This window comes from Chiloscyllium punctatum, chromosome 35 (genome assembly GCF_047496795.1).
Source record: "Chiloscyllium punctatum isolate Juve2018m chromosome 35, sChiPun1.3, whole genome shotgun sequence".
NCBI lineage: Eukaryota > Metazoa > Chordata > Chondrichthyes > Orectolobiformes > Hemiscylliidae > Chiloscyllium > Chiloscyllium punctatum.
The window spans coordinates 49,718,256-49,731,169 of NC_092773.1; the positions used below are offsets into that span (position 1 = coordinate 49,718,256).

The 12,914-nt window shown below is 40.8% G+C and overlaps 1 protein-coding gene across 1 annotated transcript; it reads right to left on the reverse strand.

The window, feature by feature from the left end:
- Positions 1–7,014: 7,014 nt before the first annotated feature.
- LOC140459818 (probable G-protein coupled receptor 139) lies at positions 7,015–10,608 on the reverse strand. The gene is made up of 3 exons (XM_072554352.1): positions 10,507–10,608; positions 8,880–9,003; positions 7,015–7,877 (listed from the first exon to the last, which is right to left on the reverse strand). Exons 1-3 carry the CDS (start codon positions 10,606–10,608, stop codon positions 7,015–7,017), a joined length of 1,089 nt encoding a protein of 362 aa, XP_072410453.1.
- Positions 10,609–12,914: the final 2,306 nt, after the last annotated feature.

Consider the following 12,914-nt stretch of genomic DNA (forward strand, 5'->3'; position numbering starts at 1 on the left):
GTATACACCGCCCTCGCGATCACAAAGGCCGTATGCCAGCCCTGATAGGTTTGATTGGAACCAGGATACCTGCTGGGGGCGAAACCTACCTCATGTACCTACCCGAAGACCACTGCTTGGCAAATTTTTCCCGAGAGGATCCTGAAAATGGGGGCAGGCAGGCCCCAACATTTCACCTTTGAGACTGGCAACAAGACATCAAAAACCCCAGGGGCAAATTCCTGAACTTGCTTTAACTGTTAAAATGTGGCCAACTGGGAGTAATGTCTCTTCAATATTACATTGGAGCTGACGTTGGGAATCGACATGCTTTCATCCAATCAAAATCTACTAATAAAGACTGAATCTTCATTGTGCTTTTAATATGATCCAAGATTTTGGAGCCTTGTGGGAACATTGAAGATTATTAAGCCCAAGGGGGCGGCGTCAAAGTAATAGTAGTTTGTTCAATCAATCTGACGGTTATCAAGGCGTTCGGCTCATGCTACTGAAACTGATACTGTTTCTGAAGTTGTGGGCAAGTATATGCAGCTGCCAAGCAGGCAGCTTTACACCTCAAATTTCTGATCCCATTGGATCCCCAACAAAACACGGTTAGACACAGTAGAAGGATGGGTATTCCAGATCTGGGTAAGGTGCAAAAGTCACAGGGGAATGATTCAATGCCAATTCACAATGTAGATGTTGATTTCTCTATTGCCTAGTGACTGTAATCATATGGGTTTAGTGTTTAGATTGCTTTCAATATTGTTTTGAAATTTGGAAGTAATGTGCTAATTTCCCTTTCTGAAATAATTACAGGCACTTTATTTTACAATATACTACTGACTGAATTATCAAGTGATTTAATTTCATACATGGACGCTAAGCCTAAATATCTTTGCTTTGTGTGTGGAGCTCATAAGAATACACACTGGTTGATATGATTTATTTTTTAATTGGGCTTTTAGATCTAAGAAGGACTGTCTGGCTGAGCTGTTAACTTCACTTAAATATTCAATACTGACCAGTGATGGTGTATAATTTTAAGATTGTACCAATATCTAAATTCTAGGGTAAGCTTAATATTTGAAAAAAATATCAGTGTTATTTGAAAGCATTGTGTCATGTTCCCATATTTGGGGACAAAGTTGCCCTCTAGCTAATATTCATAACCAAGTTTTCTGCTCAAAATCACCACTGGGTTTCTACACTTAATTCTAAATACTGTTATCTACAGTTGTAGATCAAGCGATGTAATTTGGGTTTAAGGTTTTTTTTTGGAAAGGAGAATGCAATATATTGCTGATCTAATCTAAATTGTAGACAATATAAATGTTTTTAGTAGCAACACTTCAAAGAGTATACATCCTAGTAAAGCTGAATTTATAAAGATAGGATTGCTTAATTCGTCCATGCCTGGGCTTTTCCATATAAAGTAAGAAAATAATGGGTAGGAAGGGAATCTCTATTGCAGTTAATATGAACGAGCTTTTTGCCAGTATGGGAAACATATTTAACACCAGAGGACTTTTTGAGTTCGATTAAATTGAGAATTATTTATTTCAAAATTGCTCTTAGGGATTCTAGCCTGCTGAAGAGCACAAATTATTGCCTCAAATAAGGTACACCCTCGATACACACACCATAATATTGGTGACCTCAAATAGATTAGTTTATGTTACCTCTTTGCTGTTTCCAATTTTACTAGATTATATATATATTGTATACTCTTATATACAATATACAAGGAGGAAATGGTTTATACTTTATTACAATGGTCACTCCGGGGTCTCCAACCTTGCGAGGTGGGAGATGACAAAGATCGAATTTGACCTGCTGTGTGGACGTGACATTGCCAGCATTCGTGCGGAGGAAGGGACACTTTAGCTGTGCGATCCTGAGCAAACAGAGACTGTGTACCAACTATGCCAGGAAGATGTCGTTACGAGCTGAATGACTGAATGTTCCCCAGAGTGACTTTTGCAGTGGTCAGCTGCATCAAAAAAGATTAACAGTTAATTTACAAAACAAGTCTAAATGGTCTTTACTCTGTAAAGGTTTTGCGTTCCAGTTTGATTACATTTGTACTTTGGGCATCCCTGGTCAGCCTTGTCCCCTTTCAGATATATCACGTTGCAAACGAGACAAAGGGGAGTGGGGAAGGTTATCCTTCACTAACATTTTGTTTCTAGAAACCCGCAATAAAATACTTGGAGAGGATGAAATAGTTTGTTGCGCCCTTACTTCAGCAAGAGACTCCCTGGCCCCTTTTATCCATCCAAATCCTATCATGAGGGTATGGAATAGTAGTACAGTATTGACAGGATGTAATATCTCCTTTGGTTATTACTTATTCCCACTTGCGACTTTTTATGGACTTCCTCAGTAAACGCACAATATCCTATCCCAATTGTTACAATACTAAGGGATGGGGATGCGCTCATGTAAGAGTTCCTAAAATCATTCTCAGTGCTATGATTAAATGTATTAGTCGTCACTGCTTTTCGGAAGGATCTCGCATCTCATGTATATACCTTAACGTAAAATGTATCCCTATCTATATGGAAAGGTTAACAACACCCACATTCCTTATGATACCCCTCTTGACACTAATATTTTGCCAATTATTGAATGGGTAGAACCATTTTGGGATGCCGACCTTATTTCTTATTAAGAAACTCGCCTCATTCGATTAGATGATTTTCACTCTCAGCACCCAGAGCCAAATTGTGTAATCATGGATTATCCACATACCCCACCACGTCACAAAGGTAGGCCCGCTTCTTACTGGGAAGGTCCCTCTATTATCTCTACTAAACTTGGATATTATGATCTTTTCAGTTATAGTTAGTCCTGAATAGAGTACGTACTCCTCGTGCGGTAGCTGTAGGTACACATTTTCCAACTACTGTTCCCTTGTCAAGGGGATCACAACTCCCCCTTTAAAACGTTAAGTTTCTCCAGACTTCTGTGCAGAATGGAAGAATCCAAAGTTCACATCAAGAAGTAAAGCACACTCATTGGCATATGCAACTCTTCGTGTTCTTTCATGATGAGGGTCTTCAGGGATTATTAGTCATCAAAACTATAATTATCTCATTTGTGGACTCAAGATTTGGTAAAATTAGACAACTGCTGCCTTAATAGAAATTAGGGACATGCTTTCAGAATTGCAACTATTAGCCCAACCAAACTGATTACATACTTGAGAGGGAAGGTGTATTTTGCGCTATAATTAAAGGAAATGGCATTATCGGGGTCACTGATCTTATCAAAAACATTACTCGACATATTGATAATATTCGCACTTTTATCAACCAAATGAACAATGATGCAGGATGGAGGGATTAGGGGTTTTGCTCATTGTACAACTAGCTAATGAAGATGGCTATGTATCGTGCTATTGATTCAATTGTTCTTTTTGTTGGTATTGCTATAGTTAAGTGTAATATTGCTAAAATATTAACGTCTTTTAACGATATTGGTTCCAAGCAGAAAGTGCTTCTTATCCATTGCCTGCCCTTGGTTCCCATTTTGAGGAAGATAAATTCTTCGCTGTCATTGAATTGGATTAATTTGATCCATGCCTTTATGGTGTGGTCATAGAATGACCAAAAAGGGGGGTGGGGTGGAGGGGGGGGGGGGTGGGTGGGTGGGGGGTGTGGGTGTGGAATGAGGATCTAAAATTTGAATTTAGCCAACAAATGCATGTAGATTTTCATTAACCACAAAATTGTTTTTCAAATTAAAAGAATACTATAAAATGGCTGAGAATACTGACTGAACCCTCTGAAGCTGCACTGTTGATTTGTAGAATTAAGCTGAAATTCAAAGATAGGGGACAATAGAGTTTTCATAAAATAAATACTGACACATTAATTGATCATTAGAACTAACTTTTAACTGATACATGGCGTCATAATTTACGTAAATAAGATTTCTTTTCCAAGGAATATCATTAGATTAACCTGTTGTCAATCATGTCACCATATTACAGTTGGTTGGACATTTCTTGTAATTAAGAACCCTTTCCCAGGAAAATCACTGGACCAACTTGCTGTAAATCCTGTCACTTTATTATATGTGATTGAACTTCCTTGTAATTAAGACTGTACTATCTCTTTAAAAAATCATACAAATAATGTGTAATTTTCAAATGTAATTGTGCAACTTCACCACAGAACACAGACGCTTTAAACTCAGTGTTGTTTGATAGAATTGCGTCAAGCTACCTTAATTCCAATAACTCATGACCGTTGCTCTTTGAACAGACCGCATTTGTCGATTATTTTGACCAATCTCGAACCAAGAGGTGCCTCTTGAGTGATCTTAGATCGTCAATGTGAGGTACATGGTATTCTGCAAGGTTTCCCATTTCTCTGTGGTGGATTCTCCATGCCGTGAGGCAATGAGTCCTTTCTAGAAACCTTCTGAAAACTGTTAGATCAGGTCTGGCTGGGAAGAATGGAAAAAATGGCTTCCATGGTGCAATACTGGAATGTAGGCCTGGCAGGGTAGCGTGCAGGCAGCATCACAATGGAGAAAGTGTGTGAGGTGTGGCCTCCAGTCAACATCGTCAGAAATTGTTTAGGAGGAGTGGCCTGCAGTGGTCATCAAAGTGCAATACCCTGCAAAACAGCAGCATTCAACAAATTCTGCAACGGCAAATGTTGATGCATTCTTGAATGAGACAGACAGAAACACACTTCGCATTTGTGGTGGATGAAATATTGTACAAAGATACGTAGGTGTATTTGGGCAGAAGGTGATCACAGCAATGGGCATGTTTTTGCGTTTGGAAAATGTTAACGCAACGGATAGGACAAAGGTGGGGTCGTGCTGTGGGTGTAGTCGGAAAGTCCAGCGAAGGGATGTGTTGTAAGGAGTGTTGGACTCACAGATGAATGGACATTGGTTTGATCGAATGTACAGGTCGGGGTATTGAAACGGCCGGCATGAGAATGTACAAATGTAGGAATGGCTAGACGAATTTGACGCATGTCAGGGTTGATACAAAGTTGAGAGCGGAGGTGTGATTGGCGCAGGTTAGAACAACGGGGAGGTGTGTTAGGGATGTTGGAAGCTGTAGAGATAGTCACATATGCTGGTGTTTGAGACGATAAAATATTAGAAGGCAGTACCTGGAGATTAACTGGAGGAATTACTGAGTGTTACTTCCAAGTACAGGTGTATGGAGCCAATGAACACTGTCTGTCAGGAAGACGTTGCAGAAATATGGCGAACTTAACTGGTGGATGAGTTACACAGATAGGAATGAAGAAGGAAACTGGGGAGATTGATATGTTTGCTGGTGGGATGGAGACTGTGAAACACTTGGGAAGCATTGTGAGGTCTGCATGGTGTAACTGAGACTGTGCGTGCTGCAGGCACTCGTCGAATTAGAGGAGATCAAAATGTTTCTCGGTGCTGGAGCTTTCATAAATTGTAGATGTTTTCAAAGCTGGAGATGGGCATAGACAGCACCGTGTTATGGAGATTTTTACAGACAGGACCATTTTAAGGATAATATCATAGATGGTCTGAAGTGCATTGCAGCGAACAGAAGGGCTACAGGCGTTTGCGATGATGGCGATTTGACAATGAGTAGAGTGCTTTGGGACTTGCACGACTCCAGCATGTTACAGATGTAAGGAGAAACAAAGTGACTGGAGGAGGCAATCAACATAAATCCGGTAATAGAAGATTAGTAATTGCCAGTAATTGCCATAGGAAGAGGCATGCAGAGATTGATATAAAAGGGCAAGCTTATGTCATTCAGGATGATAGTTAATAGGGGGTCTGAGTGTGGGAAGTAAGCAGACGGGAATGCCTGATGAGTGGGACGTCATGACAGTTGGAGAACAGACAGCATTGAATTTGTTAAAGTCCAGTTACCACAGTGTGGAATCTCTGAGTTCCAGCAGTGACGTGATCGAGACTGGGAAAGAAATGCAATCGATGAAATTTTCAGCAACGAGACTGGTATCAATGTCATGAAAATGGAAAAGACTCGTCTAACTGAAAACCTTGTTGCTCGGAAAAGAACTGTCTGCAAAGAATATATTCTGAAAGTATTTATGCAGATGAAGAAGGAGTAAGTGAACCGTCCTCAGTTTATCTCTGAGTGACAGTCAACACTTAACATGAATGGGGAACTGTATCATCCCCCCATCTATGTGATGGCCTATTATTTCACTTCCCAACTCATCTGCTTGCTCTGCAGAAATTGTAACACGGTACTTTCCCACATGAAAAGCCCAGGTGTTCACTCGGGTGGAGAGGTGACAGCAGTGACACGACCAGGAAGGGACAGAATGAAAATTAAAAACACTTGTGTCTCATTGTGAATTTACATGCAATTACACATGAAGATTTGCCGTATGCGCAAGATTTCTTTTGTGAAGCTGTAATGGCTTTGCGTGAGCGAATGTGAGTAGCTGAGAACTAGTGGAGGAGAATCTGTCGATCAGATTCACATCCTGTCCTGCGGGAGGCACTTCGATTGCTTTCCTGCCATTTTTATTTCTGGTCAACTGAACGTTCGCTGCACTGATAACTTTTCTGAGACCTTTTGTAAATTTCAGCTCTCTAATAATCTCAGCACTGGGATAGTTCAACTTCCTCAGTTTTAGAACAACTGGAGTCGATGTGGTGAAGGAAACTGATGTGGATGCAGATAATCAGCCCTGATTTGTTTGAAAAGTCTGGCGAACTCAAAAAGATAAACAGCCTCCTTCTGCTCCTAATTCGTGTCTATTTATTCCCTCCAAGAATTATGTTTCCTCCTCTTCTGTTGTTATGAAACTCTTTAAAGTGACTGCTTACTTCTATTCATTCACTTCGGGTCATACCAGAGCCATCTACCCTGCTTGGCCCCTTTCTATTTGGCATCTGACAACAGCTCTCAGTATTCCTCAGATTGTCCCTAGTTGACAAAATCGCTCAGAAATGTCCCGGATATTTTCTTCTTCTGAATCGAACACACTAAGTGCTGCTCAGTCAGTTGCTTTGATTGTTGGTTGATTGAATATTTCAAGCAAAAATAGCTTCCAGTGGGTTCCTGAGCTTCTCTCTGAACTTGGACAGAGATGCCACATAGACAATGGCGTTCGTACAGCAATTCAAATTTCGCAGCATGTATGCAACTCTTTTAAATGCATATTCCCCATCCCTATCTAAAGGATCATCAATACCGAAATAATTTAAAATATATAACAGCCACAAAATTATGAAGTTTCCAGAAATGACGAAAAGTAAAATTATACACTGCCTTCTACTCTCCATCTCTGGGTCACTAGAATTTTCTCTATTACTCTGACCCTTCAGACCTTTCCGGACTCGACTGGCCACTAAAATGTGTTTGACTGTCAGAGCGTTGAGGAACAGAATTAAAAAGAAAGGGAATATTGGTGTTAGAATCTTCTCAAAGTTGTTAAATCCTCTCAACACAGGGTCATAATAGTATGCATCTGAATTCTCACAGTACCATGGTACATTGCCAATGATCTTATATGGTACAAACCTGAAGTAGACAGGAATATTTTTTAGAAAAAACAGACAGCCGATTGTTGTGAGAACGACAGTTGCAGTTTTTTGAGTGCAGTATTTAATTTTCAGTTTCTCACAACAAATGGTGATATATCGATCAAAGGTGAAAGCGATGGTGAACCAGACAGAGCAGTCTATGAGTAGACGGCGCAGAACAGCGTGAACAGAACACACAGGGGTAATGTCCAAGAATGATGGTGGGAAAAAATCATGTTTGATTCTTTTGAGTATGATCTCAATGATAACGACCAATAGATCCACCACCGCCATGGCCAGCAGATAACGCCTGCTGCAGGATGAGAGACCACACTTACACCGAAATAGGATTCCAACCGTCGCTAAATTGACTGTAAGAGAGAGAATAGGGAAAACAAAAATGATCAGTACAGACGAACATTCTCCATCATGGAAACTAAGTGGTAAAGGATGGATTTCATCAACACAAGCAAGTCAAAGTATTTGGTAAGAGGATCAATAATTTGAATTGACACAGCAGTGAAACTCACACCTACATTTTTATACATATGGGCCGTGAGCATGAAGCAGGGCTTTTAGAAGAAGAAAATGGGCCAGTAAGATTTTATATGTGGAACAAATGCATAGGCAGATTATAAACTGCCTGATTCTTTCAGACCAATTTCAGTCCAAGCAATGCCAAAGACCGAACTTGCAACATGCTTAAAAAAAAGAGAAATGTTCCTGAAACCCCAGCTTCTTCCTTCGAAAGAATTTGCAATTCTACTTTCAGCAGTAGCAGACGGTATCAAATACATTCTAGATGCAACTCAAAGGCAGGTGCCATTTGCTCCGAGGCTGTCGAACTATTGATGTTGTGGGGAATGAGCATTAAAGAAAGAAACTGTTAAGAGAGGGTGAACATTCTTCCTGAGCAAGCCAGAACTGGCAAGGAGTGTTCATGTGTTCAGACAGCTATTGCCTCAGTTATAATATGTTCAGTGGAATTGCATGTTGCTTTTCTTCAGTCCATGAGTTTTCTTGGAAATACATCTTTTTTTTAAAAATAACTTTCTGTTTAAAACGAGTTTCTGAACAATAACGATTGAAACATAATATCCCAATTTCGTTCTATTCAATCACTGTACAAATGATTACAGTCCTTCACATAATATTCGTCAGAGACTTTGTTCTACTCATGGAATAGTCCATCACTGTTGCAATAACATCGTGAGGAGAGATTGAAACAGTGACAGCAGCAGAATGAAACTGCTGAAGAATGTCCGGAATATTTGAGCTGATGTGCTGTTGAAGTAACATTCTCGCTCACTGGGTAACCGCAGAATCTAGATCAGGCAGGGATTTGATCAAACTCAGTGATTATCTTCACTCACCGGGAAAGCCAATGACGCCGAGCACTAGGTAGAATATTTTTCTCACTGTTCGAACCAGATCGCGCATTTTCAGTGGGCAGTAATGTGTCACTAACTTCTGCAGGCAATCCCTCTCAGTTTGAATCTATTGTGAACGATCAGCAGGATCTTAATTTTATGCTCATCGGTATCTCCACGGGGATATTCCAAATTGATGTTTTTTTCTTTCTTGAAAATTGAGAACAAACAGATGACGACAGCTGAACTAATTCTCTGACACTGAAAAATAGTTAGCGTGTGGACTGAATTGGAAAAATTACAGACTCCCTCATGAATGGCCAACACTGATCACATGAAATAATTCAACTGAATTGGAAACTGTGTCAATTTCTAATGCAAATGGCTTTTCAAACACTCCCCGTTCCGTTTTGAAACCTCATCTTGATGAGCTTCCCTCAATGACCAGTCAACGACTGAATTTCAAGGACCAAACTCAGGCCTGCGTTTTAGAGGACAGGTTTACCGTGCTCTTTATTTTCCAAAAAGGCAGCTGAATATTTCACAAATAAAAACGAGCAACACAGAATTCGCTATTTCCATTATCATCATATTTGTGACACATCAGATCAGTAAGTCTCACAACTCCTTATCTCTCCAAAGTTATACCACTCACTTCTCTTTCTGTTTCTTGATCATTTCTACCCCATTGAAGTTGCGTTCACCGCGCTCTCCGTAGCTTTAATTCACACTTACCTCATGTTCTGTGAGCACGGTAGTTCTCCGTTACATGTGTAATTACGTATTGCCAATTTGCTCAAACCTCCGTCTTCCATCGAGTGTCCATCGGAATAAATTCCCTGGCTTCAGAGAGAAAAAAAACTGGAAGTGTAAATGTCTCAAACATTTCTCGAGAGTATTTCCCAGCATTGGACAAACGTGATTTGTAATACCTCTGAATCTCTAAAAGGTTCTGATTTATTCCAGTGCTTTGATGCACATTTCCATCCAAGACACTGATCATACCTTTGCAAACACGAGACGTTCTGCATGTAATTTCAGCCTGTACAGCTGTTTTAGAAGCAATCCAGTAATGATGCTTGCCTGGTTATCCATGAATGCCCTCTCTCCAAAATGAACAGAGTGAGGAATAACATTGAATGGAAACTGAAGTTGTCTATTCTGACAAGGACACTCGCTCCAAGAACAGTTCAGACGCTGAGATAATTGCATACCCCCTGATTCCTCAACATCGTTCCACACTGACAAGTCACAAGTTTGGTACAATCATCCCCACTTGCCTGAATGGGTGCAGTTTCAACAATGTACACGAAGGTCAATATTACCCACGATTATGTGAACAATGGGTTGGAGGATCACTTACAGAGGTACTTTATTTGCACCCATTTCACTTATCTTACTCGATGTTGGAAGCCATAGGCTTGCAAATTGCGTTCAATGTCATTTTGATGAATTTCTGAACAGAATGGTATGCGCTGTTGTGGCTAAGAATCACCTGTAGAGAGGGGAATGTCTCTGTGTGTGATGCCAGTTAAGTGGGTTTCTTTCTTCTGAATAGTGTCAAGCTTTTTGAGTTTTGACGAAGCTGTATCATCCAGCTGAGTGACGAGTATTGGATCACACTTCTTACGTATGCCTTGTAGATGGTCGACCGGATTTCACGAGTAAGGGGCTGAATCGGGAAAAACCGCCCTGCGGCCACAGCTGGAATACTGTGTGCAGTTCTGGTCATCGTAACAAAGGAATTATGTGACTGTACACTGGGCGGCACGGTGGTACAGTGGTTAGCACTGCTGCCTCACAGTGCCAGAGACCTGGGTTCAATTCCTGCCTCAGGCGACTGCCTGTGTGGCGTTTGCACGTTCCCCCCGTGTCTGCGTGGGTTTCCTCGGGGTGCTCCGGTTTCCTCCCACAATCCAAAGATGTGCAGGTCAAGTGAATTGGCCGTTCTAAATTGCCCGTAGTGTTAAGTGAAGGGGTAAATGTCGGGGTAAGGGTGGGTTGCGCTTCAGCGGGTCGGTGTGGACTTTTTGGACCGAAGGGCCTGTTTCCACACTGTAATGTAATCTCTAAATCTGTAGATGTGGATCAGCGTGTTACGTGGGATGGTGAATTCCGGTAACATAAAGTGAAAACATAAGTGTGGATAATATCTTAGAGCACAGAAATTGTTGGGAAGGAAACCCAGTAAAGATCGCCAAGCTTATCATGACCATGGGCAAGTTGAATCGAAAAACAGCTGATTTCATAAGCGCTCGTAAGAAAGAGGCATAACTTTCAATTGGAAGGCATGAGACTTCATAGTGTAGGCGTCATAATGTAGGCGTCATAGTATAATTTGGCAGGACCAATACAACGGTGGGGCGTCGGGAAGGTGTATGCTGTAGCGTTTCACTCCATGTTTTCATCGGCTTAAATGTGTATTGCATACTTTCTGGAACGTTACCACATTCGTTCTTCAGAGAGGGACTAGGTAAAGCGATACATTCACTGTGTGACTGTTAGGACAATTAGAAGTTTTTCTTGAAATATTTGGAATGGCCATGGTGAGGTGTCTGTGCTGACGTTCACTACATACCTGGCCCTTCCATTCTGGCGCTGCCTCTCTTTGATTGGATAAACCATTCCATCCGTGTGCAGGAAGAGAGCGTTCAGCCTCTCGAGTTTGCCCTATATTTCAATAAACTCACGACTGACCTGACTGAAATCTCAAAGCTGTATTTCCGTCCACCTTGGTAATCCAAAACTATCTTGTTGTGCAGGATTCTCTGTATATGTTCCTGAACAAGTATTCAAATTCTTCGTAACAACCACCGTTTATGGAAGAGTGTTCCAATTCTCTCAATTAGACCAGAAGATGTAAGAGCCACAGTCGTCTATTTCGGTCATCGACAACGATCTGCCATTCATTGGATTGTGGCTGACTTGCTCATCACATCTCCCCTTAATTCCCTTTTCCCCATAATCCTTGATTGCATTCCCGAATAAACGTCTATACTGCACATCCTTGAATATTGTTGTTTGACCAATTTTGAAAACTCTCTACAGTGAAGAATTCAATTGATATATTTTGCTTTGAGAAATTCAATTGCTTCTGAATGTGTGCCTCCTTGTTCTCAGACTATTTCAATAATGGCCCTAGAGTCATCCAAGAGGGGAAAGAAAACTTTCTGTTCCTTTTTACCTGTTCCTCCCACCTTGGCTGATATATCCTATAACCTCACATTCTGCTGAATTCCAAAGAATCCAGCTCCTCACCGTCTTCGGCGAGGATAGTCCTTAAATAATATCCTTAATAGTATCGCAGGGATTCAAAACTTCAAAGTAGCTTGAGATGAGTAATTGAGTTGGAAGAGTGCTCTGTGTGGTCGGGATTTGGCGCTCAGATTGGTTTCCCAAGTTGGCACAACCTCCAGGGCCGAAGGGCTGGTGGATATTTTCAGCAATGAATCTCATTTGGGCCAACGATTGTACAGTGATTCTGTCTGGTCTGACTTGTTCCTTGTTCTGTCATATAAGCCCATCGAAGATCACCAAAAGCGATTTCAATAATTACTAACCACATTTTAAAAATAAACTATCGCAGACTTTGCACATAATAAATTACAGACTCCGATATTGTGTCTCAAACAAAAGATAAAACAACTTAATAAGTACACAAAGCCTTCACTTGACGAGAAATTCAAAATGGTCAGTTGATTACTATCTCTGCTTTAAAACTGAATGTTTTATTTATCATCCCTTCACAGAGAAACGACATTCAGTCAAACAAAGACACTTACGGGACAATGTCAAGAAAACAACAAAGCTTACTTGATTATTGAATAGAATCATACTGAACGGAAGCCCACCATTCAGTCCAACCACTTCATACTTTCCCCGTTGCCAAACAAACTTAATCACACGTGATTGCATTTGACGCTTTCCTTTTCAATCTTTCCGACCGGTCTTCTCACAGAAATGACTTTTAAACGTCAGGAACGTGCATACATTTTTCCCCAGAAGAATATTCTCTGTGTAAAAACATTACCCCTCCTT